This window comes from Haplochromis burtoni, unplaced genomic scaffold, assembly GCF_018398535.1.
Source record: "Haplochromis burtoni strain Fernald_Lab_line unplaced genomic scaffold, NCSU_Asbu1 Contig_289, whole genome shotgun sequence".
Classification (NCBI taxonomy): Eukaryota; Metazoa; Chordata; class Actinopteri; order Cichliformes; family Cichlidae; genus Haplochromis; species Haplochromis burtoni.
In genome coordinates, this window is record NW_024582650.1 from 331,609 (window position 1) to 358,420 (window position 26,812).

Sequence of the window (26,812 nt, forward strand, 5' to 3'; positions counted from 1 at the left end):
TGAAGCTGAAATGGTTAAAAGAAACTGCTGGTAGCAAATAAATCAAGTCACACACAGAGAGAGTTCTACATCAACCATAAATGCTGATGAGGAGCAATTAAGTGAGTAATCAAATGAGTGCAGATGAAAATATTACAACACACACAGCCAGAGGGCAGGCGGCATGGCAAAAAGTGCAAAATAAGTATGCAGAAAACCTATTAGGCATTTCTTAATAACGTAAGATTAGTCAGTTCAAGTGAAGAGGTTAAAGACATAATGATGATGATTTTGATAATCATGCACCAGATATTATACGGAGGAAGTCTATCACACAAGCGTTTAGAAACTGCACTGATATATTCTGCAGCTCAAACCTTTGTTAGTCAAGAGAGATTTGCAACAAGATGACCGAAAATCCGCTCAGACCTGCCACATGGGGGCGGTGGCGTGCATGTAAAAACCACAAAACCGCCTACAGTCCGTCAACACTTAAATAAGGTGAAAACGTCCTCGCTCTTAATTGAATTACCAGCAAGCACCTTCACACTATGGAACAAATAGCCAAATATAAGTGGAAGTGACGGCAGTAAAGTAATAATAATCAAAAACCTGAACACAATGAATCATGTGTTTCTTTCTTCTCTTCTCTGTAATCACCAAGGTCTCATTCATTTGAATCTCCCCTGCTGCTTCCATATTAAATCCTTGACTATTTTGCAAAGTTCAAGAGGTCTTAAGCGTTTTAGGACTGTCACTATTTAGATATTGAAAGAGAACTGAGTGCTTTTCCCCAACACAATGTTTCAGTACTCATTGCTTCAGGCTCGTGGTGCTGCAAAAATGATGAATGGTTTTCATTTTATGGCTCACCTCGACTTTTTTTTTTCCTTTTAATCGAGACAAACAATGCTGCCTCTTGAGAAGCTGTGAAGCTATTATAAATATGTTCGTGTATGAGTTACACACGTAAAAAACGATCCAGGCGTTTCTTATTCCCACTGCTCACACACAGACGCACACAAACCACACGCCCTTTATGACAGCAGTCCGCGACTCTGGCAGTTCATTTGGCAAAAGCGCAGCAGCGCACCGCGCTCACCTCTCCTGGTGCGCACCAGCCCTCGATTAACGCGCGACGCTCACTGAGACACATCTACAGTAACCGAGAAGGAGTAAAAAATAAATAAAAGAAAGGACATTAATCTAGTTTTTTTTGTTTTTACGTTTTTATTTTCTTTTGCAAATTGGGGAAAAGACAACTTATACCTCATTCAGTCAGTGTGATGGACAGTGGATGCAGAGTAGTGTTATCTGACACTTTAAAGGCTCGAATTCCTTTGAATTTTTTCCTAATATTATACGGCATCAACTTAGGCTGCGAACATTAAATCAGAATCATGGCTGACTACGTGAGAAATGAGACATCCATCAACCCAGAGTGCGTCGTAGCGCAGGTCGACGCGCTGAAGAACGGAGCGGGTAACGGGAGCTTGGAGGCAACAAACATCGCCTGCGGCAACGCGTCCACACTCCTCATACCTCAGCGTGCGAGGCAGAGAGGTGAGCGCGCACACACATAGCTCATCTTTTAATGAAATGTGCCACCATAATGTCTCTTTATTTAATTTTAACGCGCTATTATCTGCACTGAAGCATTGCATAAGTCCGCAGACTGTATGCAATGTCCAACTTAAGTTTAATTTGTAGTATTGACTTCATTGGGATGTGATGGGACTGATGAGCTCTGATTTCAGAGAAACTAAAACGGATTGTTTTTGTTTTTCAAGTCCTTAAAACTACAACAGATACAATAAGAATCTGTGCTTTTAATAACTTAAGGTAAAAGCATTATGTGCTTAACATTTTACCTGGAGGTGACAAACTCACTTTCTGTCTGATACCATTTCAGTCTTTAGGACTTAGCAGTTTATTGGAAGTATATGGAGGTGCGTTTTTTTTTACAGTAAGGCTGGTTTTTTAGGCTCTATTTATTTTAAGCAAAAAAGTGTACAGAGCAGCAGTGAATTACAGATCAAAGAGGATGCACACAGACAGAGAGGCACATCTAACCCTGGCCACACAGGGGATTTATTCATAAAAAAAAAAAGTCACATCAGGGCTGTTCCTCACGGTCATCCCAGTCCTAAAGCATTTTAATGCACTTTATCCAAATTGTGATGAGAACAGAGCACCTGTTATGCATAGACTTCCCCCACCCCCCATGTAAATCTATAAATTTTGGAGGGAAAAAAAGGACATTTGAGTGCATCATCACTGTACACTTGCAATTTCCTGTGTCCTGTTTCCAGCTGCTACATCACATTGTGGGGTCTTCGTAGGTATTGTTGTCACTGAGGAGAGTAGTGATCTTTGTGTGGTAATCCGTTGTGTTTAGGACGGTGCACCTTCCCTTATCAGCTGGTAATATAGTGATGTTGTGGTCTTTGCTCAGGGAAGCGACGGCCTTCTTTTCTTGTAATGTGAGGTTAGATGGAGGGACTTTGGAACTGGAGAGGGTGGCTGACACTTTCATCCTGATTTGCTCTGCTTCTGTCTGTGATAATTTGTTAATCACTCACATCCTGGGCCATCTGACCTCAGGAAATCACATGATAGGGTGGGGCCAGGTTTCACAATGAGCTCACCCGAAACCCTGGCTGATTGGGACCCACACCCGCTTTCACACCTTGGCTCATGTGATAAGGTAGAGGATCATCAGGGGGTCCTTTGTCCCTCTTTGAGGGGAAACTTCCACTGGGTTTAAATCTGGGACTCTCCGCCATTTGACCTTAGAACTGAAGAAGCTTCTCGGATGAGAGGTGAAACGTCTTCAAGCAACTCAAAGAAGTCCAGACGCTTTTCTTTCCAAGCTCCTTAGACTACGATGACCTGGATGACTGAGAACCTTCACAGACATTATCAATCTTCACTCCTCAGAATTTGTCAGTGTTTCTGTGTTTGGATGAGGTGGTTTTGCCACATGTGCCTACGCTTGTGTGTGTGTGTGTTTGTGTGTGTGTTTGTGAGCAGCATAGTGTCAGTATACTTTTATATAAATGACAGATACCTGTACCCCTTTTATAAGACTTTAAACTGTAGTGCATTGTAGGCGATGATGATTGATTTGCCTCTCCCTCAATCATTCCCATCATTACACGCGATCTTTTACACCTCCCAGTGGTAAGTAATTTCAAACTGAGGCTGAATTAGAACACTTCAAATTACAAGCCCACTGAGGGCACATCTAACAAGTACAGATCAATGTAAGGTGACTTGTGTCTCCCGAGCCTGGCAGCAGATGTGTTTCATATATTATATGCAGCAAACTAAGATATTTTCTTTCCCCCACAACATGTCAATCACTCCTTCAAATCAGGCCGTTCTTTCTCTCTGGTTAATATTCTCACTGTATCTCATAACTGCACTTCATACTGATCTCAGATGATCATATAAATAGATCAAATTAAAGTGTCGGACCCAGTGCAGCTGCTGTCACCATCATTTCTCACTCCATCACTCCCAAATTGATTGCTTCTCCACCTCTGTCAATCATTCTTCTCATCTCCTCTTTCTGCCCTTCTGTGTTTATCAGGCAGATGGAGTTGCATCACTGTCAGACTTTGAAAGAGTTACGTATGTTTTATGCAGATTGGTGACCTCAAGGAGCGTGCTGTGGACCACATGTAGTCTGCAGGGATTTAGTAAATTTATCCTTCCTCAATGGATGACATTTATTTTGATCAGTGAGATATCTCCAGTCCAGGCTCCGCCTGTTTGCCAAAGAGTGTTTTTTTGTATAAATCATTTGATATGTGTATAAGAGGAGAGGGTACACTAAAAGCCAAGCTATGATACTGCATGATTTACAGTAGGCTGTGAATGAAAGTTGCCATAAAAATGGAAAACACAAAGGGAAAGTGCTGTAAGTATTAAATTTGAGAATTTAATGCACATTTTCTGAAGACAGAAATATGACACAAAATTGTTGGAATAACCTGGTAACAAAAAAAGGGTTGCTCTGCAAAATGTCTATGTACATCCGCTGCTTTGTGAGCATTTCACCATGGATACTGGCATTCACCCCTGAGCGAGGCACAAAGTGGGAGCGAGTGCATGTCAAAGTAAGGCCAAACCTCTGCAAGCTCCAGGTGGAAACATGTTGCTCGACTGCAGACACCTTTCAAAATGGTTTCACACTCAACACAGTCCAGGTGTTGTTTCAGGTTTGAAAAAGAAAAATAACAAAACAAAAAGCGAGAAAAAAAAGGTAAAAAAAAAAGAAAAAAAAAAAGACACCTACGTATTCTCTAAGGGCTTCACGGCACATGGATTTACATCATTGCTGTAGACTTCAGTTACTGTGGCTTCACAGGAAGCTTGTCACACCTTGCTTGGTTTTCATGAATAGAATCAATAAAAATCCTTATACTTTATCTAGGATACTGGAAATCTGGCGCATAATTTGTCACTCGAGCAGCAGTAGCAATTTCTGGAGGGGATGATGAAAAATAATGAAAGAGGGGTCTGTTGTCAGTGCCAGGAGCAAACCACCATTTCAAATCTGTTTTCAGAAAGCAGTTTATGCAAAACAAAAGGTGTCTAGTAAACAAAAAAACCCCAAAGTAAAATGTACAAAAATGTAACCATTTTTCCTTTCATTTCTTCTTTTGCTCCCACCACTTCTCTCAGCGCTCCATCTACTGTCGCTCACACCCTCGGTTCTCACTCTGCCTGTGAGAGCTGAGGTGTTTAATACATGCCTGCACTGTGGGACAAGCAGCAAACCTAATGTTCTGCATGCTGACCGCTGTGATGGGAGACTCTGTGGATTGCATGCTGTAGTCTGTCAGTCAGCAGTAAATGGGTTTGCTCGTTGCCGCGATCAACTGTTCGGTTCGGGGGTGGGGGTGGGTTGGGGGGGGTGTTGACTTAGTGACAAGGCTTAGGTGGCATTTACCCTGCTGGATTAGCCACTAGCTGTGACATTTACCAATACCTAGGTCTAACAGGAGACGAGCCAGCTTTCCTCTCACAGGCGCAGCGACACGAGGGTATACTGGGATTTAAAACGATGGGTGTTGCATATGTTTAAGAGACTGGTGAAATGCAGGGTTAGTTAATTATCTATAATATCCTGTGTAGCTACTGGTTGCAAGAAACATACGAAACCTTTAATATTTATTAATGAAATACAAACTCTTATTCTTTTGTTCATAATTGAACATATTAAATAACAGGCTTACTTTACTATTCAGTTGAATTGTTACAGATGATTTGTTAGCATCTGCTCTGCAGTGTTTAAACAGCACTTTAATGGCTGGTAAGTTGTTATTAATGACATGTTAGATATGCTGTCGCACATTATTTGCAAATTTGTTCTGCATTAAAAAAAAGCGTAACAATCAATGGTGTCCAATACGACCCACATCTTGCATCTCTGTGTGATCTGCCCAAATTCAGAGACGTATCTCTCTATGACATAGTGAAACAATATGTGCTGGCAATGGAGCGGAACAAGAAATAAATGACACATGATCTAAAGCAGCATATCTGGCCTCTTTCGGATAATTGCAAGTAGAAAACCCCCAGCAGTTAAAACAAAGTGATTTTTCCTGCAGTCTGTAAACAGAGAGCAGACTGTGTGTCAGCGTCAGTGGCCAGACGTGGATGTGCTACAGGCTTCCCTTCTGTCATTTGGCTCTTTAAACTGAAAAGACTTTTGGTTTAGCTGGGTACAAACAAAGCCTTGCCAAATGGTCAGTGTTGGTTTCAGTAATAACTTCCTATCTATAGAGTAATTTCCTGCAACATTAACCATTACATGATATTACTGCCTCACTGGCAGCTCTGGCCTCTGTGTTATGTTTGTGTCTGTCCGTATGTGTCTGATTTGATTTTTTGTCCCCTATCTGGCCCATTCTGCTGTATAACAAGAAAACCAGACGCAAATTTTCAGGCCAGATTTTCAGGCCAGAATTCAAATATGCTGATAATTACAAAAATTCAGACTAATATGTAACTTCCTGAGGTCTAAGTTGTCATTTCTCATTTTATAAAATTGTTTTCTCAAATCTCCCAAGGGAAAAAAGAAAACAATCATTCTAAGAAAAAAAAATTCCACCCCCAATCACCCTATATTTTGCCTTTCTCTACAATATAGCGTAATGGCATGGTAATGTTAGCTTGGCTCAAAGCTCAGTATACAGTGGTGAAGTGATGACATTTTATAGTGTGAAGAAATATTTGCCCCTTCCTGAATTCTTTCTCTTTTCTGTTTGCATATTTTTCAAACTTAGATTTAGATGGTCAAACAAATGCAGTTTTTAATGCATGATTTCATGTATTACGAGAAAAAGCTGTTCATACTTACCTGGCTGGTATGAAGTAAACTAGAAATTCCTGCCTTATTTTTAAGGGTATAGCAGATGTCTTGGTCATGATTGCTAACTTAATGTTATGGAGCAGCTAGTGTATCTAAACTAAAAAAAAAAAAAAAAGGCGACCAATAAAAAGCAGCATATTATTCCATGATCACAAGAAACTCAAGAACAGCTAAGAAAAAAAACTGTTGACATCTATCTGTGTGGAAAGGATTACAGGGCCATTTCTAAGGCTTTGAAACTCCAGTCAAACACAGTGAGAGACATTATCCACAAATGGAGAAAACATGGAACAGTAGTGAACCTTCCCAAGAGTTTTCTACCAAACTACTCCAAAACTATATTGATGAGTCATCCAGGAGATCACAAAAGAACCCAGAACATCTTTTAAAGAACCACAGGCCTCATTTGGTCCAGTTAAGGTCAAAGTTCATGATTCAACAATACGAAAGAGACTGGGCAAAAATGGGAGAGTTCAAGGAGAAAACCACTGCTGACCAAAAGGAACACAAAGGTTCGTCTCAGATTTGCCATAAACCATCTTGATGACCCACGAGACTTTTGGAAAAATATTTTGTGGATTGATGAAGGTAGATTTTTTGGAAGGTTTGCATCCCGCTATATCTGGCGGAAAACTAATAAAGCATTTTATAAAATGAACATGATAACAATTGTCAAACATGGTGGTGGTAGTGTGATATTCTGGAGCTCCTTTGCTGCTTCAGGAAAGCTTGCCATGATTGATGTAACCAGGAATTTTACTCTCTACCAGAAAATCTCGTGTGACTGAATTAAAACAATTCGGGGGAAATAAAATGAGCAAAAATTCCTCCACATTGTTGTGAAAGACTCAGTGCCAGTTATCGCACTTTCTCCCAAGAGTGGCACAAGTTATCAAGTTTAGAAGGCAATTACTTTTTCACACAGGGCCAAACAGTTCTGGGTAAATCATCATTTAAACAATGCACTTTTAAATTCTTGTCTAAAGTCAAAATTTGATTGACAAATAAGTGATAAGTGCAATAAAGTAATGAATGAGGAAGCACTGTGTATCCGAAAAGACAGTGGACACATAACTGTAGATGTAAATTGCAACATTAAAGCTTTAGTGCTTTAATCTTTCTTAAGCACCAATTCTTTAGAAATTACTAATTTGTAGTAATTACTAATTCTAGTATAAAATTACATTAAGATGTTAGTTTCATTTTGGATCTGTTTTCTGAAAGAAACAGCGATGAGAAAGAAGGCAAAAGTAACCAGAAGGAAAAGAATAAATAAAATGTGCTTTGGGGGTTACCCTGCACCCTCTCAACTACAATACAGTAGGTTAAAAAATTGTTTTTCAAAAGTCCATGCAAAAACAGTTTCATCTTATCTTATCAACTACTATTTTGTTTCTTACCCTTATTTAAGATATTTTACCAACATCTATAACCCTATAGAGTAGATGTGTTAAATCAAGATGTGGGCCCATTTTCACAAACGAAGATTTCACTGTATGAAAAATGCACAGACCGTACAGTCTGTTGTTGAAGTAAGCACTAGTCATCAAATTCTGAATCATCGTTCCCCCCCCCCCTTTTTTTTTTTTGTATTACAGTCATAAATCACATCTGGCCAAGTATAATATACCTATAGCACCTCTACAGGGAAGGTTTACTGACTTGAGGAGTTCATTGTGTGATTTTTCTTTTGTTTTACAAAAGCTCAACAATGCTTATAATTTTTTGTCATTTACTTTCCCTTACATAGTAATCATTACCAAATGACTCATAAATAAATGGCAAATAAGTAGCTTTGGTTCAGCATAACATAGCACCACTGAAGGAACGATGGGCTGGGAGGTCAGTTCCTTGATCATTAATGACGATGGTCACATAATTGATCATCATCAGTTGATGTGAGATCAGGAACTGACCTCCCAGCCCATCGTTCCTTCAGTGGTGCTAGTTTCAGTCGTTGTGCAAATGCACTGTTTATAAAATTGAGGAAACCTGCAGTCAGCTGAGACTGAAGAAGTCACTTGGATGAGTGACGAAACGTTTCTCCCACTGAAAACGCTACGACCAGATGAACAGAGTCAACCCTTTGGGATATATATGAGTCTGTTTTGCAATATGTTCACAACCTTAAAAATAAGTTATTATCAGAAGTTCAAGTAACAATAATATTAATTTTAGCATTTAAACAGACTCATTGAGCACCGCATTTTCATTTTGCGGCACTAATCAGCCAAGCGACGCTGTGAAACAGAAGACTGTAGTATTAGAGTGCTCCCTTTGCAGACATGTTTTGGCCCGTGTGAGAGAAAGGTAAAATATTAAGAATGCCTCCATTCTACACTGATGAGCCAAGTAGCAGCTATTGCGAAGACTGTCCTGAAGGAACTGGTAAATGTGCTCAGGGAGTTATCAGCGAGCACACAGGAAAGCTAATTGGCTTTGATTAGGCAGAAGCCAGTGTAACATATTTCATTAAGCAAGAGAGGGTGAAAGAGAGATAGACAGTAATGAAGAAGAGTGTTGCTTCCTCTTTCTTGCCAATCATGCGTCTCCGTATTTCCATTCTGCTTTTGCGCCCTCAATGCAAATGTAACAATTTCAGTGGCTGCAGTTTGCATGTCTGTTATTAGCACACCAACCATATTAGAGCTTAATGCTTTTTATTTGCATAGGAGGAGTTTGTGAGACAGATGGTGGAGGCACATGTCATTAGATGTGTGTGTGTGTGTGTGTGTGTGTGTGTGTGTGTGTGTGTGTGTGAAAGGGAGAGACAGAGAGAGAGAGAGACCATATGACTCACTGGCATACTGTCTTTTTGCTGACCAAGCTAAGTGATACAAGAACATTTGAGTGAATGGGTGGTTTCAAGAGCGCCAAATCAATTTGGTAAGACATGATTCTATTTTTATCCATGAACTATAAATATGCTCATATGCATTAGGAGCACCGAAGCAATTCCAATAATGTACCTCTTTAACTTCATGTCCGCTCTTGTGTATCTATGTTCAGATTTTGCAGCACAACCTGAACATTACGTCGCCTTCTGTTAAGCAGGCAGATAAGTGGAGCTCGGATTATCCCAGCCAGCTGTGCACAATACACATGTTTACATCCCAGGTGGATTACTAAAAGTCAATAAGAGTTAGGTTTGGGATTACTTCAAATAAATGTGGTTCTGGGTGCTTTTTTATGTTGCGTTGTTAATCCTACTTTTTATATTGGAAGTCACTGATGTGATCCTTAAGGAATGTCCTTAAAGCAACGGAAATGTTAATCAATGCTGGCATTAGCTCCTGATTCTTAAATAAAACACTCCGTGCTCAAAACACAAGCACTAGGCTACCTTTTTTTTCTCATGCACTTTGGCAAATTAGGTGGGAGCCACATTGTCGTGTGTCTGGATGCTGATTTTTAATTTTTTACATTTTTTTTTAACAGTAAAAGCTTTCTACTTTAACTGAGAGCAGAGGGGAAAAGAATCAATGGAGTATTAAAGCAGCAAAAGACTTCTGAAACTGAAACATTTAAAAGTCAAGTAGATTTAAATCAAAGACAAAAACACAATGACCATAGCCTCACTAAAAAAGGGCACTGTAATGAGTGAAAAAAAGAATATCCATCCATCCATTCACTTCCGCTTATCCTTTTCAGGGTCGCGGGGGGCGCTGGAGCCTATCCCAGCTGTCATAGGGCGAATAATAAAAAAGAATAATTAAAAACAAATTAAAACACAAAAAAAGAAGAAGACAGAAAGGGATATCAATAAATTTGGTGATTTCAAGGACACAGACACTCTTGATATATATTTGCAGACTTTAGTTAATCTAATTTACCGGTGCCTTTGAGGAACTGCGGTGGTATATTTTCAGGGGATTAAAGGCTTGAGTGTGTTTGACTGCACATGCCTCCACCACTGTGTCAGTGAAGTCCGGGCTTATGTGTGCGATGTGATTTGTGTCCTCAAGATTCAGCACACATGGGTACCTCCAATCCCCAGGATACAGACACAGTAGCTAACCTGTTTAAAAGAGTGTTGTGTCTAAGAAGGGAGGCGAGGTGAAGATAAGAGAGAATGCCGTTAACATGGACAGGATATGATCCAGTGAAGCTGCCAATGGCTGAGGGCACAGAGAGGCTTTAGGTAATCTTTTACATTTAACAGTATTTTTATGCAAGATTGAGACTGCAACTTTGGGATAGGAAAATAAAAAAAACTTCTAAATGTGTTAGAGGAACTTGGTTGAAATGGCACTGAAGGAATGAAAAGCAAATGATATTAACTGTATCACACATAAATTGAATATTTTTCAGAGGTTGTTGCTGAGCTCCTCCAGCCTGGAGACTGCTATTCAATTTACAAAAATCATTTGAAAGGATGCGCTCGATAGTTTTAGTGTCGTTGTAATCCTGTAAGTATTATTTCATACTGACTTTTACCTGCTAACTTGAAAAAAAAATGTAACTATCTACCTGTCAGGGTTTATCATTTAAAAGGATGACATCATTTTAAGGTGTATGAACTTGCCTCGTATCATGGGTTTTATAACATGGGTTATAGTGCTATCCAGATGTTCTCCAGATAAAGAGGGGAAGAGATTTGTTGGCTATTTGGGATGCAGCTGTTACAGGAAGTAATGAATCAGTGAACGTATTTTAAAAATCCACTTTGGGAATGTTTAAACCTGCCTATAGTAGGGGAGAGACCTGGAAAAACCTAGCGTGTGTTATCTGTTATGACTCTTTGTATGTTTTTTGTATTTGGATTATTTATTTTGTAGGGACCTGTCATTTTGTGGGATCTATATCCCTCTTTTGGGAATACAAATCAAGTCCCATTCAAATAAACACAATCGAGATTTAAAACATGGTTTAAGTTCCTTGTTAGGATTCGGGAGGAGTGATTACCGAACAAGCATTTTGCATTTCAGTGTCCCATCAAGATATCTGTAAACAGGACCCGACAGGACTCTGTGGCTCATTGTATGGCTTTTATTTTGTTACTTTTTACACGCACACTTTGATAGCACTTTTCAGTGTCCGCTGCCTTGGCTCCAATACTCCATAAGCAGCTGCTCTCCTCTCCGGCCTCAGCCGCAACTGAAATAGCAAAGGTGTGATTAGAAGATGTTCACCGGCTGTGCCAAGCCAGCCTCCCCTACCACCACGCCCTGAACCCACTGAGCCACTCCTCTTCTGCAGTGGCACCGCTAACCACACCCCGCCACAATATCATCATCAAAATCGTGGATTAAAAAAAAAGAGGTTCCAATATAAAAGTTGTGTTACACCTCTGACTCCACAGATATTTGCCCCATACAGCCGTCAGGACAACCGGCAGCTGTAATCAAATTACAATAACATCTTCAGAGCTTATGATTTCACTTTCTCTTTTCTAAGCTCTTCCCTTTTTCTCTCTGTCTCTCTAAAAGCCAAGGTTAACACAGTCAGCTCCTCTCGACTTAAAAAGGGTCATTTATCTTGCCAGTGGTATCAGGAGAGAGTCCACTACCTTATGGGAGGATCCAGCTCACAGGATTTTTCATGAGGCAGCATGAAGTGAATTTTTACGGCAAAGTTGAAATATTTAAACTAATAAGAAGGTGCATCCACCTCTAGTCCTTTTTCCTAGCATAACTTTCTATAATTTTTATGCAGTTGCACCATTCTGACTTTTTCTCAGAATTCAGAAAAAGAAGAAAAAAAAAGACGTGCCCACTTTTTTTTTTTTCCCCCAGTGGCCCTAATCCTCTTCTGTATTATCATCACCATCACTCTGTAGATACACAATTGTCTTCTATTGATTAAAACTTAAGGTTAAATCCATGTAACTTTTTGTTTCATTGCAATAATCTTTACGGTTATCCCAAAAGTGGGCCAAAAGAAACCAGGGAAGACAAGCTAAACAAAAGCTAACCTTTGATTAGGTCAGAGTCCACAGTCCACAAAACAAAATGAGCAAAATTCACAAACTCTAGGAACAACAGGAAGCACACAAATGAGGCCAATCAGGCACACTGACAAAGGTAGAACAGGAGCTATACGCTGAGGGCAAATTGGGAAAATGTGAACAAGAGGGGAACAGAAAACAGAAGAACATAACCAAGGCAATAAACAGACACAAAGTAAATCTCAAAACAAAATACAAGAGATGCTGACGAATAGTGTCTCTTATATTTTGTGATCAATGATATGATCAATATTTTACGATTTTTAAGAGACCACTACTGGATGTAAAAACAAGGTCCCCTCTGTTGTTGCTGATGCTCTTGGACCACAACAATTTTTGGCCAACACAGTGTTTATAGACAGGAAACAGAGCAGTGCCACTCTGCAAATTTTCAGCTGGGGATAAATTGAACTGTCAGGACACTTTTCACACCATAACAGTTTGGACACAGTCATCGACACTGTAATGTCCTTCATTGTGGCCATGGCATATTGTCGCTTAATAGCATCTAACATTTTACAAACAAACCAGCGCAGTTTAAAGGTAATAAAAACTGTGCAAAGCATTACAATATAATAATAATATTTTAACAGTAACAACTCCCAATTGTACTGCTGTTGGCTGCACAATCAGACGTTACACCTTTAAGAGACAAATCCTAGCAGATAAGACCCTGCTCACTCATTGACTTTTACAACTTAATAAACACAGCGAGAATTAGACAGCTTTATGAAGCTAAAAAGTGAAGAGTACACCACTGAATGAAAACAGACAAACACTTTAGCACGCTAATATTCCCTGTGTTCTTCTTCTTTTTGTTACCAGATGAAGACCACACACTTCGGATCCTGCTCTATTCGCTGATCTTCTTCCTGAGTGTATTCGGAAACCTGCTGATCATTGTTGTTCTAACGGTCAACAAGCGCATGCGCACTGTGACCAACACCTTCTTGCTGTCTCTTGCCGTCAGTGACCTGATGATGGCCATCTTCTGCATGCCCTTCAACCTCATCCCCAGCATCCTTAAGGACTTTATCTTTGGAGCTGCCATGTGCAAGATAGTCACCTACCTCATGGGTGAGAGAAAAGGGGTGTAGTGAAGGACGGGGTCCCAAAACACTTATTTGCTTCTCTTTTCACAGTTTTTTCTATACTGTAAAAGATGTGAAATAAATCCAGAGTAAGCCTCAGATTTCAGATATTTGGAAGCTACCTTTTTACATTTTAGAAACATTTTGGTTTCTTAAATTTTCTTAGCTAAGCTTATTGGAGAGATACAATTAATTTCATTTTAATCTATCTGTACCATAAATTTTAGGTTTCCCGATGGTAAAGACATATATAGACATACATTGTAAATATAGCTGTGTTTTACAGAACGATAATATATGTGCAAATGTCCTTGGTACAATGTTGGTGATAATCTTTTTAGCTGATACAGAAGAACTGCTATGAAGTGCTGTATAAATCTGATTCAGTTGAATTTTAAGCAGCACAGTCGCACATCGGTGGTTTGCAATAAGATGAGAGGTCAGACACCGTCTGATGGAGGTTAAAAGTATCTCTACCAATGGGAATTTCTTCAGGGAGCCTGTATGGGCTTTTCTGTGAACAGTGTTAAAGTTCAAGCTTGTGGTGAGGATAGCAAATCATCAAAAGCCATTTTAATGCCATGAAACTAAAGAATGTGAAGCAACTTTCAGTAACTTTGCTCCAAATTTCTGCAAATATCTGCAAATTTAGAGTTCACTCCAGACTAATGGGAGTCACTTTCCATCTCATATTTACAAGAACATATAACATTTAAAATCAGTATTAATGATATATGAATTATATAAATGAATACACAATATATATATTAATAATGTATGAAATCTAAATCAGCGACAGTAGGTTACAGATAATTACAAAGCTAAAGATGCTGTCATTTGTTAGCAAGCAGTGTGTAAATATTACATTTTAGTTCAATTCAAATCTATGTTTATGGCACCAAATCACAATACAGTCACCTCAAGACATTTAATAATGTAAGGTAAAGACCTTATGATAATGAAAAATGAAAAGGAAAACCCCCAAGAATGATGACAATGGGAAGGAAAAACTCCCTTTTAACAGGAAGAACACTGGAGCAGAACCAGGCTCAGGGAGGGGCGGCTAAAGGATGAGGATGAATAACAGAACATCATTTTCTCCAATTATGGCATTTACTATAGGAAACATTCATGCTTGCCTGGACACTTTTCTTAATTCTTTCCTCATCAGACATTTGTCTGCAGATTATAAAGAGATACATTTTTCAGTTCACTACGGAATTACTTTTCTGGCTTTTGGTAAATTAGTTGGGCTCTGAGGGGAGGATATTGGGTCAGTCATCATTTACGGTTAAGGGCCCACAGATTTGGAATACTTTGCAACCAGAAATAGAAAAAACAAAAACAAACAAATTAACTGTATTTAAAAAGTTTAACGCAAAGGCAAAAATAATGGCTTAAACAAAAGAAAATCTATAATCATGTATCATGTAATCATTGATTATGTATCATTTTTCAAAAGCAAAAATCTTTTTGTCTGATGCAAGCTGATTTGGCATCATTTGCTATTTTAAATCTAAGCAATTACATTTCGAGTTTGACTGCAAAGCTAAGTCAATTTTACCTGGAAAACAATTAACTTGGATTATTAGAAAATGAAACAATCATCAGTGGCAGCTGGTGGTTTCATACTAAATGAAGACACCATTCAGATGCACTGACTATAGTGTTCCTGTTGCTTTCTAATCCTGTACTTCACTTAACCTTAATAAAATCTGTGAAAACAATGGGGAGCAATAGCAGAAAGAGGGTTAGGATCTCTCACCTTTTGACCTTCAGCTTATACAAGTGGCACGTATTCTCACTTGTTTGTAACAAGGATGACGTGCCCCTAACCCGCTCAGTCTGAAGCCTTTTTTTGACATTCCCACCTTTGCACCATCCCTCACTTCATAAACAGCTCAACAACTGTGAGGCTAGAGCTTTCTACAGACAAGAGACACTTGAGAGCTTCTTTAAAAATACAAAAAACAAGTCTTCATAAACCCAGACTGAAAAAAAAAAACCTGGAGCACAAACGCGCAATTTTACATCTTTAAAGATAAAATGTGATGATGAAATATCAAGATTAGACTGGGGCTACTGAACCTGAATTCTCAACTGTGTCTCCACCAAATTGGTTGCTACATAGAGTAAATGAAGCACAATTTAATGAGTGAATGTGCCGCCCTTGGCAACCATTGAAAAATTGCGTTTGCACAAATAGCAGAAACATATTTGTCCACGGAGTGGAAAGTGTTAAGCATAATGTTTAAGTATATATTTTCTACAGAATGGCCTCTTAAAATAATTTGAAGGGGGAATGAGATGGAGGTAAGCTTTAGTCTTTAATTCAGTGTGTAATATGGTTGCTTATTTCATTTAAGTAGTTAATTAATGTACTGTAACGCAGATACCTGGAAAAAGAGAGGACATAACATTTTTATGTTAACAACATAAGAAATTCCAATGCAATTATCGATATTAAAATATGTAAAAAAAAAAATAAAGCAAACAAGAACAGGAGGGCTTTTGTGCCCAGAATTATTTGAGAACTGAAGAGAAGAGAAGGCTCATGTAAAGCACGGGGCTTATGAATGAAGGCAGCCATCATTAAGGTGCACTGAAGAAAAGGACCCTAAGGGGAGACTATTGGTGGATTGTCTCCTGCTTCCTTGGGGGATGCTCTAAAGCTTCCTTCGTATATAACCATAGTGCACCTAAGGGTCTCTTGCTCCCTCTCTCTGACACACACACACACACACACACTCACACACACACTCAGTCTGTATTGTGTATTCTTGCTGAAGACCTGGATAAGAGAGGTGAAGAGTAATTTCCCGTCTTGCCCTGTCACTACAGGGATGGCAGATCAAATCTGTGGCTCAGGCCAGCATGATTTCCTCCACCACATGATTCAGATAACTGTCTCCACCTCACACTATATTCATTTGCAAACACGTCTCCACCGACTGCAGCTTTTTGTTATGATTGCAGATAATAGCCTACTTGCTTTGTGTTATTTTTTTATTATGGGTCCAAACTCTTTTTTGGCACTGAGCAGTAATAAAGGTTTATACAGTACAATAAAAGATGTCATTAGATACAAGATAGCAAGAACACAATATTTTACCTGCTTACTTTTTTGTTTGTTTTCCAACAGGCATATCCGTGAGCATCTCCACTTTTAGCCTGGTTGCCATAGCAATTGAGCGCTATAGCGCCATCTGTAACCCCCTGAAGTCACGGGTATGGCAGACCCGTTCGCACGCCTATCGGGTGATTGCTGCCACGTGGGTGCTGGCCTTGATCATTATGATCCCCTATCCAATCATCAGTCACCTGGAGTCGTTTCCGCGCCGTGACAACACTACAGCACACCGGTGTCGCCACAAGTGGCCTGTCGCAACTGCGGAGCAGACCTGGTGCGTGTCTTGGTTCACTTTGGTAACATAAATCATGAGTGCTATGTTCAAAATAATACTCTTCAACCATCACCAGGGTCAAGGGTGCAATTCCCAGGGGCATTAGGGGCCTATGACCCCCCCAATAATCAGACCCAACCAATATAACCCCCTCAATAAAATTATGAATTGCATAAATAGGCTGTTGATTTTCTTTACTCATTTCAGGTATCACCAGCAAAATAGTTGCATGTTTACTCATCTGGGAATTTACCCAGATTTATTTATTTATTTAGACAGAGATCATGACCCCCCGAATGTTCAGCACAAAGTTACGCCGATGACCAGGGTTATTATAGTTTGCGTTGCAACTTGCCTGGTTAGGCATTGATTGATGTGTTACAACACTGTGAGTCTGTATTTATTAAAATACCTGTACTAATTTTTGCAAATCTTAACACAGAGGTATGTACACTATGCAATACAAAATAGCTAAAATATAATTAAAAAGACTAAAACTAGCACTGGCACTATTAAAAACTAAGCTACAACTAAACATTTTCAAACTAAATGAAGTTACAATGAATTAAAAAATAGATTATTAGATACATTACACAAAATAAACAGTTCTCGGAATAATTTTTTTTCTTATTCTAAAATTATGAGAAAAAAAATTGGCAGAAATTTCCTTTAATGGCCCGTAATCTGTAACATGCAATGCCAGTGCAAAGTGAATGAGATCTGAGATAAAGTGCTCTGAACTTCCAGGTAAGCAAATGAGAGAATAAGATCTGATTGACATATGACCTGATCGTAAATACATTAGAGGGGTTACCTAGGCAACAGGAACCTGGAAGCAACCACCTTTAAGCTTCAAAGTGAAACATGACGAATGAATCGCTTCCACTGTGGATGCAGCTTACCCCTTACCCTCAACCCTTATCAACTTGGTAAACTCAGTAAAGAAAGTTTTTCACACAAATCTTCAGTTCTATGAAAAACTTAGTACGCACCTTGAAAAACGAGTTTTAATATCAAAAACTTCGTTTCTGCACTTATATTACTTTCGGATAACTCTGTAATGTGACGTAAAAAGCTTCTCTCCCCCCCAGACAGGCTGTTATAGATTTGCTGGTGAGCTTGGGATCACGGTCATGTTGCATGACCCAATTTCAACCAAGCTTTAGCTGTCAGACAGATGGCCTCACATTTGATTCTAGAATACTTTAGTACACAGAGCAGTTCATGGTCAATTCAATGACCGCAAGATACCCAGTTCCCGTGGCTGTGCAGCATGACACTGAGATGTTTGTGCTGATATGTTGCATTTGGTTTTTGCCAAATGTAGCAAAAATCTTCACGTTAGTCTTGTCTGTCCAAAGGGCATTGCTCCAGAAGTCCATGCCACCATATTCTTGATTGTTCTACAGCACGGGTCCCCAACTCCAGGCCTCGAGGGCCGGTGTCCTGCAGTATTTAGATGTGTCCTTGATCCAACACAGCTCATTCAAATGGCTAAATTACCTCCTCAACATGTCTTGCAGTTCTCCAGAGGTCTGGTAATGAATTAATCATTTGATTCAGGTGTATAGACCCAGGGTGAGATCCAAAACCTGCAGGACACCGGCCCTCGAGGCCTGGAGTTGGGGCCCCTGTTCTACAGTCTAACCTTAGGGGTGGTGGTTTGCTGGGAAGTCCATTGTGGCATTGTGTTAGCACACGTCTGAATGCTCCAGAACAGCAAACTGGCAAATGTTCTGTTCTGTCAGTTTGCAACATTTTTTTTCTGCTGGCGACTTATTTATTTTTCCTCATAACAATAAAGCCTTTGTATCCATGTGTATATATGTGTGTATATGAGCTATGTATCAAGTATCCATAGTATCCACACATTCTCTTGCCAAGTTTGATTCCAGCTGGAGATACAAATCCCCTTTGGGATTGTGACAGGAGGGACATAAAACTCTGCCAAATCAATTATGTGAAGCAACACCTTGTAATAAGTGAATTACATACCACACCAAGTACACCTGCAGCACCAAGACCCATCATTGCAGTGTTTTATGAAAAGTTCTGATTTACTGATTAATACAAGATTTTATTTGCTATGGCTAGGGTAATTGTAGAAGTTGATATCTTCTTTTACTACTATGACATTTGTTTTAAGTTGTATTTATAACAAATTCTAATTCTTACCTAATGAGCTAGTGCGGGAGAAAAATAAGAAGAGACTACAAAGAGATCAAAATCAGTGTCTCTTGTGTAGACCATTTTATTTGTTATTTGTTTTCATTTCTTTAACATTGTGGTGAGGTAATATATTTATTGTATGCATATTTGATAAAAAAAAATATAAGAAAAACAACAACAAAACATATCTGAAAAGTCATTAATGCTCTGAAACTTAGAGAAGGATGTCTCCTGGATTAACGAACATAGACACCATGAGTGGATATGGTACGCAGTCACACAGTGGAAGTTGTTTTAACTCAGGATGGTCTAATATGCCATGAAATTTCAGTCATGCTACATAGCCTTAATTTAGTCAGGCATTAAATTAACTCCATGCAACAATATTTTTGGCAACTATAAGACTGAAGATTAAAAGTTCCTATTTCTTCATAGGAAATATGTTTGAACAGTTTACTCGTATTATAAACACACATTTCCAACTTTATTTTTACTTCATCATCAAGCCTGCTGTCGGGCCATCCTTCCTTCTTTACTTTCACAACACTTGCAATCACAAAGTGATTTTTAATGTAATAAACTTTAGATGAACTGTGTGTGTTTATGAGTGGTGTGTGTGTCTCTGTGTCCTTTCAGTAAGCCACTCTGTGTTGAAATATCTCATTCACTTCCATGTTTGGACCTGGAGCCTGTTTTAACTATGTCTGTTCAATGTTTATGTGGAAACATTAGGACAGGTGAAGACAACAGAGCGTGCTTCAGTGTGTTTTTGTTATGAATTATGATAAAACAGGCTTTGGATGTAATTTCAGGCGACCATGTGATTATCTTTGTGTGCTCATTATTTTTGTTTTTGTATTTGTGTCTGATTTGTCATGTTTGTATTTCATTTTCTCTTCTGGGTATAAATTCTGCTCCCACTGTCTCTGATGCATTATCATAACATTTGACCCACAGAGTGAAGCAGCTGCAGCAGCAGAGCTGGTATTGTTTTCACCTTGTGAATCTTTCACTGAGCGCTAGATCCCATTTCATTTGATTTTCAATTTATGTAGCGAATGGCCTCAAAACATCCAGTCCACATAAAAAGATTATACATTTTAAAGCGTATCTATGTCTTTTCTGTGTGTCTCAATGAAAACTATAATCCTGCCTCACTGTGTGTGTCTACAATGGTGAACGTATTTGTATAAACCTCTGGAATATCAATGTGCAGTCGTCCCTCGGCGGTATGTGTTTCTTCATGAAATGGCTGATTAGATGAGTACCTTGGGAATTGTTAAAAATGGAAAGGTCACTGGTCTAATCTCCACTTGAGACATTATCTCATCAGTCTCCCTGCAAGACTTTTATTATTATTATTTTATTTAGACACACAATACTGTGTGTCTCAAGCCTGATTTCTTTATATTTTGCTGGGGAAATGAGAAATAGCTGCAGTGATTGATTGAAATATGACCAAACATACATGGGAATACAGCACATAAGGAAAAAACAGAGTTTGCACAATTCTAATGAGCTTAGAAGCAAACATTTTACTTTCTTTTCATTTCTATAAGTAGTCTTCAGTCTCCAGGCTTTGTGAAGGACATTCCAAAACTGCGCAAGTTTTCAGTTAATATCTTTGGCAATCACCTTGTTGGTGCCAAACTTCTAATTTATGCCTGTCAAACTGTGCTAACATTTTTCATACATTCAACCAAATAAATGGGAACAAATTATATGCTTTTGCAACACGGCTGCTTGTAACAAAGGCCTAAAGATATAATTTAAAATGGGGATTTTTTTTGCTCATGGTCTGTTATGTGTAGCCACAACATTCGTTCATTCTTTGAGTTACATTCCTTTTCATAGGTAGGTATTTTCTGGCTTAACAAAAAGAAAGAACAGAAGAAAGAAAGAGATTCATTAAGCACCAAAGACAAACTCTGAAAGACCTTCAGAAAGCCTGGAGAACTAATCCTCAAGAGACCACTTAAAAAAATCCTTGGAAAGAAGGATTTTTTTCCATCAGTGTTCAGATTTTGCCAACAGGAAAACATCCCTGTTTTGTTAAATTCACTCACTGTAACATTTGCAGGTGTGTAATTGAGAGCCGCCTTCAACTTGAGTGTGGCGCGACCCATTAGCAGACACCGCTCATGTAATAATGCTGTATATGTACAACTGCTATGAATTTTGTTCCAGAACTACTGTCTTTACTTGTTTCCATTTTTATCCAAGTTGTGTTTTTATTTCTGGTCCAGGCAACAACCTTGTTGGATGTTAAAATGCTCAAATGCAATGCTTTGCTGTGACCCAACAAACCAACAGGCAAACATACAAAGCACGTGATGAATGCGTTACTCATAAGATATATACAGACTGCAACTCAGTACACGGAGTTCATGTGTTATTGTTTTTTTTGTCCACTGTGGTTGGATTTTTAAACTTCTCGTCTCTCTTTTAGGTACATTCTGCTGTTGCTTGTACTGTTCGCCATTCCAGGCGTGATGATGATCGTGGCCTACGGTTTGATCTCGAGAGAACTTTATCGAGGCATCCAGTTTGAAATGGGCCATAAAAAAGATTCTTCAGGTGAGGCCATTTACACTACAGTACTTATAGATAACATAAAAGAAAACATAAAGAAAATAGTAAGTTTGAATTAATGTTCCAGAAAGCCATGTGGTTCCAAGAAAACAACAATAAAAAACAGAGAAAACTACAGCAACATTTAAATCGGAATCAGAAACAGAGAAGGTTTATTAATCTCAGTTGTCATAACAGCATGCACATGACATACGGCATAGCTATCATACAAAATGAGGCTAATGTATATAAATGTAAATACATAAATATAAAAAGGACACGCATATTAACACTTATGTTTTGGAGAAAAAGAGCAGTAATTCAATACATGGACAGGTGAATCAATGTGCCATAACAATAATTTTACTTGTATTCATACTTTTTACACTTTTAAACTGAATCGCAAAAATATTCATCGAAATGATTTGTTAAAGGAAGTAAAAAACGTCTTCATATTAAATGTTTATATAGAACTTTTGTTGGTCTCCGAAAACAAACACAAAGTAGATGTTTTTTTTAATACATTGACATTTTATGAGTAATTCAATTGAGTTTTTTATATGATATAAATGAGTCAGATCAGTCAGTGCTCTCTAATTGACTTTACTCTTGTTTTGATTTCACTGTTGAATGAAACTCTCTGTTACTGAATGCCACAATTCTTATCAGGTCATACCAAACAAGTTCGAACCTTACATTTTTTTTCTACAGGGTTTGTGTGAATTATGAGGATTTTTACAAGAATTTCATTAGTGCTACAATTGCTGTAGTGTGCGCAGGCTAAGTGAAACATAACCTTTTATCGCAATACGAACTCGTGTCTGGGGTGATAGCAGCACTGACTGTCCTTGCTGATGCTCCATTAGAGGATGGATTGGCTGGCAGCTGCAGGCATGGACATTACCATCTGTTTGCTCTCAGAGAGAAAGAGATTGTACAAATATAAAAAGAGTTTTTGGAGGAAAACAATATGGATTAAAAACAAACAGGGAAGGAGAAGAGATTGAAAAATGGCATCTTACCTCACAGACTGCAAAACTGCCTCTATGAAATGTGTTTAATAATCCAGCAGGTGCTTTACAATACCAGATCTTGTTTGTATGGGGTACCTTGAGGCTTTTAATTCTGAATCCTCTTTTATTATTTCTTTATAGAGGAAAAGCAAGGTTTTCAAATTGCTTTATTGAATTGTAATACCCCCATAGGCTAGTAAGAATTACTTGCTAATATTCCATCTATGAAGGCAAGAAGTTGCTCTTTAAATGACTCCAAAATAACCTTACACAGGAGTCAGTCAGCTGGCTGCAGGATAAAAGATGATTTCCCAGAATAAACTATTCTTAATGCGATGGCAGAATCACTCTGATATCAAGACCCTTTATGTTTAACAACGCTGACTTGTAGAAAATGTATTCCTTCACAATTAAATTGATTTTAAAATTTTAGTTTTAATGCAGTCAGTGATTGGAATCATTTGGACACACAAAGCCATGGGTTTGTATTCAGAAAAAAACTGTTTGGTTGAGGTTATTAAATGATTTTTTAAAAAAAAATGTAAACAAGCACTTTTTATTTCAGGTACTTACAAACTCGTTCTTCTCTAAACAGAAACAACATTTTTCCCTAACATTAATCAAGTGCTGTAAATGTCTGAAAGTTTAATAATGCCGAAGGCATCACAAGTGGATACAGCACTCCATTATAGGATGTTTGTGACTTTATTGCTTTTTTCATTATGTTGATGTAATTTCCTTCCAACGACGTGGCAATTTAGTTGCATAGGATAAAACCTTATAAGGTGCAGAGGTGTCGTTAAATGATTTAAAGCATGCCAGAAGAAGGCCCCGACATGAAGTACAGACAGATGGATTCTTAAAGTAATACGCAGTTTTATGTCTATATTTTCATTGCTACTGAGTGTGCAACCATTTGGAATAATACCTATATCCAGTATTTTTATTGTTTTAATTATGTTCTGTATTTTTGTTTTGTTCCAGTGGTTTGGCATCAGTTCACTTAAACCTTCAAGTAGTGTCTGTCCTTTATGTCTTTGTGTTTTGAATTTTAATTTGCCTCTGATATAATCCAGACCCATCCCCAAAGGGCAGAAAAGGCATAAAGTATCACAAAGCAGGAGCACCGCTCAAACATTAGAGGATGAGGTTTTAAAGAACTTGGCTGAGAATTTGTTTTTATTGCATTTAATTAACACCAAAATACTCTCTCTTTCACCCTGTTTGTCATTTCAGACGTAAATGGCCTGACCTCTACCGTGTCTGCTGGCAGCGATGATGGAGACGGTTGCTATGTGACTGCAGTCCAGCGGCCGCACACGATGGAGATGTCTGCAATGGCTGCATCAGGCAGGGCGATCAAGGCAGAGAGGCCACGCAGCAACACATCAGAAGCCAAGCTAGAGGCCAAAAAACGAGTCATTCGCATGTTGGTGGTGATTGTTGTCCTGTTCTTTGTCTGTTGGATGCCACTGTACTGTGTCAACACCTGGCGGGCTTTTGATGAAAGCTCTGCCACACAGACGCTCTCAGGGGCCCCCATCGCTTTTATCCATTTGTTGTGCTACACCTCCGCCTGCGTCAACCCGATTATTTACTGCTTCATGAACACACGCTTCCGCAAAGCTTTGCTCGCCACGTTCTCATGTTGCATCGCGCCTTGCCATCGGCGTCGTCATCGTGGGCTTCGGGACAATGAGGAGGACGCTATGGCAACAGGTGCGTCCATGTCCAAGTTTAGTTACACTACTGTCAGCACTATGGGAACCTGTTGAGGGAAATGGATTCACAACAATTCAAAAAAGACAGCTACAGAGGCAACATGAGACCCAACATCCCCCCAGCTTTTTGTTTTTAACACGTGCTCATAGGGACATTCATGTGAAGTGAAAAAATATGCCATGTGATGTAGCAGTATAGAAGATTCATTTATGACTGTGAATAAAATTATATATCGATTATCTTAAGAAACCCAGTCTTAAGTGTGAATACCTCCGTGGTTGGCTACATGATATGTGAGACAGTCTTTATAACTAAATAGTAATTATGTAGCTATAACAACAAACCCATGATTTGCTATGTAACTTTAAAACTGTGTTTGATGTTTTGCAGTCAGTTGCTGGTTGTCTGTGTTAATGCTGATAATACATTTGCCTTGTGGACAAAGTGCCTGCTTCTAAACTGAATGGCCTTTATTGTCATTGTAAATATATACAAGGAAACTGAGATGTTACTCTGTGGTGCAACGTAAAAAAAACCCTAAAATACAGGATTATAACTAAGACGTACAATAAAATCTAGGATAAATAAAGGTCTAAAAACCTGTATAAAATATACAAATCTGTATGTACATTAATAAATGAAGTGCGGGTGCAGAGGAGCCAGATGGGTGGCACACTTTTATTGTTTTTTCTCATTTGATTTTTATTGCATGAGAGAAGAAACTGAGCTAAAAGCCTGCGTGAGTGAAGTCCTTGATGATGTTGGCAACTCTGCTCAGGTAGCATGAATGGGCAATGTCCTCCAGATGGGAGAGGGGGCACCCAGTGATTTTCTCTGGAGTACTTTCATATCTGCAGCCTGCATACCACGCCGACATGCAGTATGTTACCAGCCTCTCATTTGTTGCCCAGTAGGCCACCATCAGCATCCTGTCCTTACATTTTACGGTCCTCAGATATGAAGACCTCCAGAAACTTGAATGTTTGTGCCCTTTCCACATGAAGAGAGTTTTATAGTTTGCTGACTAGAATGTCTCTAATTATGATATCAAATGCAGAGCTATAGTCACATAGCTCCCTCGGTGTTCTGGGTGGTTTATTGCTGTGTGGATTGCTATGGCAATTGCCTCTTCTGAGGATCTCTTAGCTTTGTAAGCATGTGGATCAGGTGTGGGAGAGGGGCGGCTTCTAATGTGATGCTTGGCAAGCTTCTTGAAGCATTTCATAATCACAGCCATACAGTAAGTGCAATGGATCTATAATCATTCAAGTCCACAGAGACTGGCTTTCTGGGAAAAGGAATTATAGTGCCTGACTTGACTTTTACTAATACCCCAGTGAGCTGGTTAGCACATGCTTGGAGTACTCTCCTTAGCACATGTCTGACCTTAGCAAATATCCCACATCCTGTTCCTGCAGTGAGTCTGTTGTGGCCTCAAACTGGATGAAGAAACCATTTAGCTCCTCCACAGTGATTCACAATGATTCACATTCACAGTGATTTTATGCTGTAACCCTTGCCAAACCCTCCAGGAGCCGTTATGTATCAGGTGGTCCTCAGTCCTGCTCTTGAAGGCCCTTTTCATCATCTTTATTCCACTCTTTTAGATTGGCTCTTGCTCTGCTGTAACAGGCTTTGTCACATGTTCTGAAGAAAGTGTTGTGGTCTTTGAAGAGTGTTTGGACATTGCTTGTCATCCACAGTTTGTGATATAAAAAAGCATTCCTCCAGCTTGGTTGAATAAATCCAAGGTTGTGTGATCAAAGCAGTCCTGTAGCTGTGATTGAGCCTCTTCGGGCCGTGATCGTCTTCATTCCTGACTTTGACTACTTCTAGCAGCAAATGTTGCAAATGTCACATGCTGGTAGAAGTTGGGGAGTACTGTTTTTAGACACCAGTGGTTAAAGTCGCCCACATGCGGGTGAATTATGGATGTGCTGCTGTTTGATAATGATGGCATTAGCACCAGGTGGGATGAAGACAACAAAGACTATCACCACTGAAAACTAAATATTATATTTACCAAATATTATTTTTCCTCTAACTATTGAAGTTAGAAGTGTAGTTTAAAAGTTCTGGAATACTCTTAAGCTGCAAATATTCACCAGATGTTATAAATTGCTACATGGCAACTGATAAATGTGTGGGTTGTTATGTGATATTCATGTCATGACATAAAAAAAAATCTAACGAAAAAAAAATTATGTAAGCCCAAGCACATAAAAGATGTTTCTTTTAGAGATGGTGTCAGTGGCTATTGAAGGGACTGGACTTTTTGGAACTTCTGCAATGGCTTAATTTTTTAGCCCTGGAGTTTGCTGCTTGATGTAAATATGGTTTATCAATATCATTGCAACTAATGCTTAAAATGACATAGTAGCTATAGCACCAGTCTGTTAAGTGCAATGTACAGGTACTTCCCAGAACCCTCATTATCTATCTATCTATCTATCTATCTATCTATCTATCTATCTATCTATCTATCTATCTATCTATCTATCTATCTATCTATCTATCTATCTATCTATCTA

General features: G+C 38.8%; 1 protein-coding gene across 1 annotated transcript; it reads left to right on the top strand.

The window, feature by feature from the left end:
* The first annotated feature begins 484 nt into the window (after nucleotides 1-484).
* LOC102289365 (cholecystokinin receptor) lies at nucleotides 485-26,801 on the top strand. Its single transcript, XM_005944895.2, has 5 exons — nucleotides 485-1,542; nucleotides 13,137-13,388; nucleotides 16,545-16,806; nucleotides 21,425-21,552; nucleotides 23,796-26,801. Exons 1-5 carry the CDS (start codon nucleotides 1,380-1,382, stop codon nucleotides 24,332-24,334), a joined length of 1,344 nt encoding a protein of 447 aa, XP_005944957.1. The 5' UTR covers nucleotides 485-1,379; the 3' UTR covers nucleotides 24,335-26,801.
* The last annotated feature ends 11 nt before the right edge of the window (nucleotides 26,802-26,812 follow it).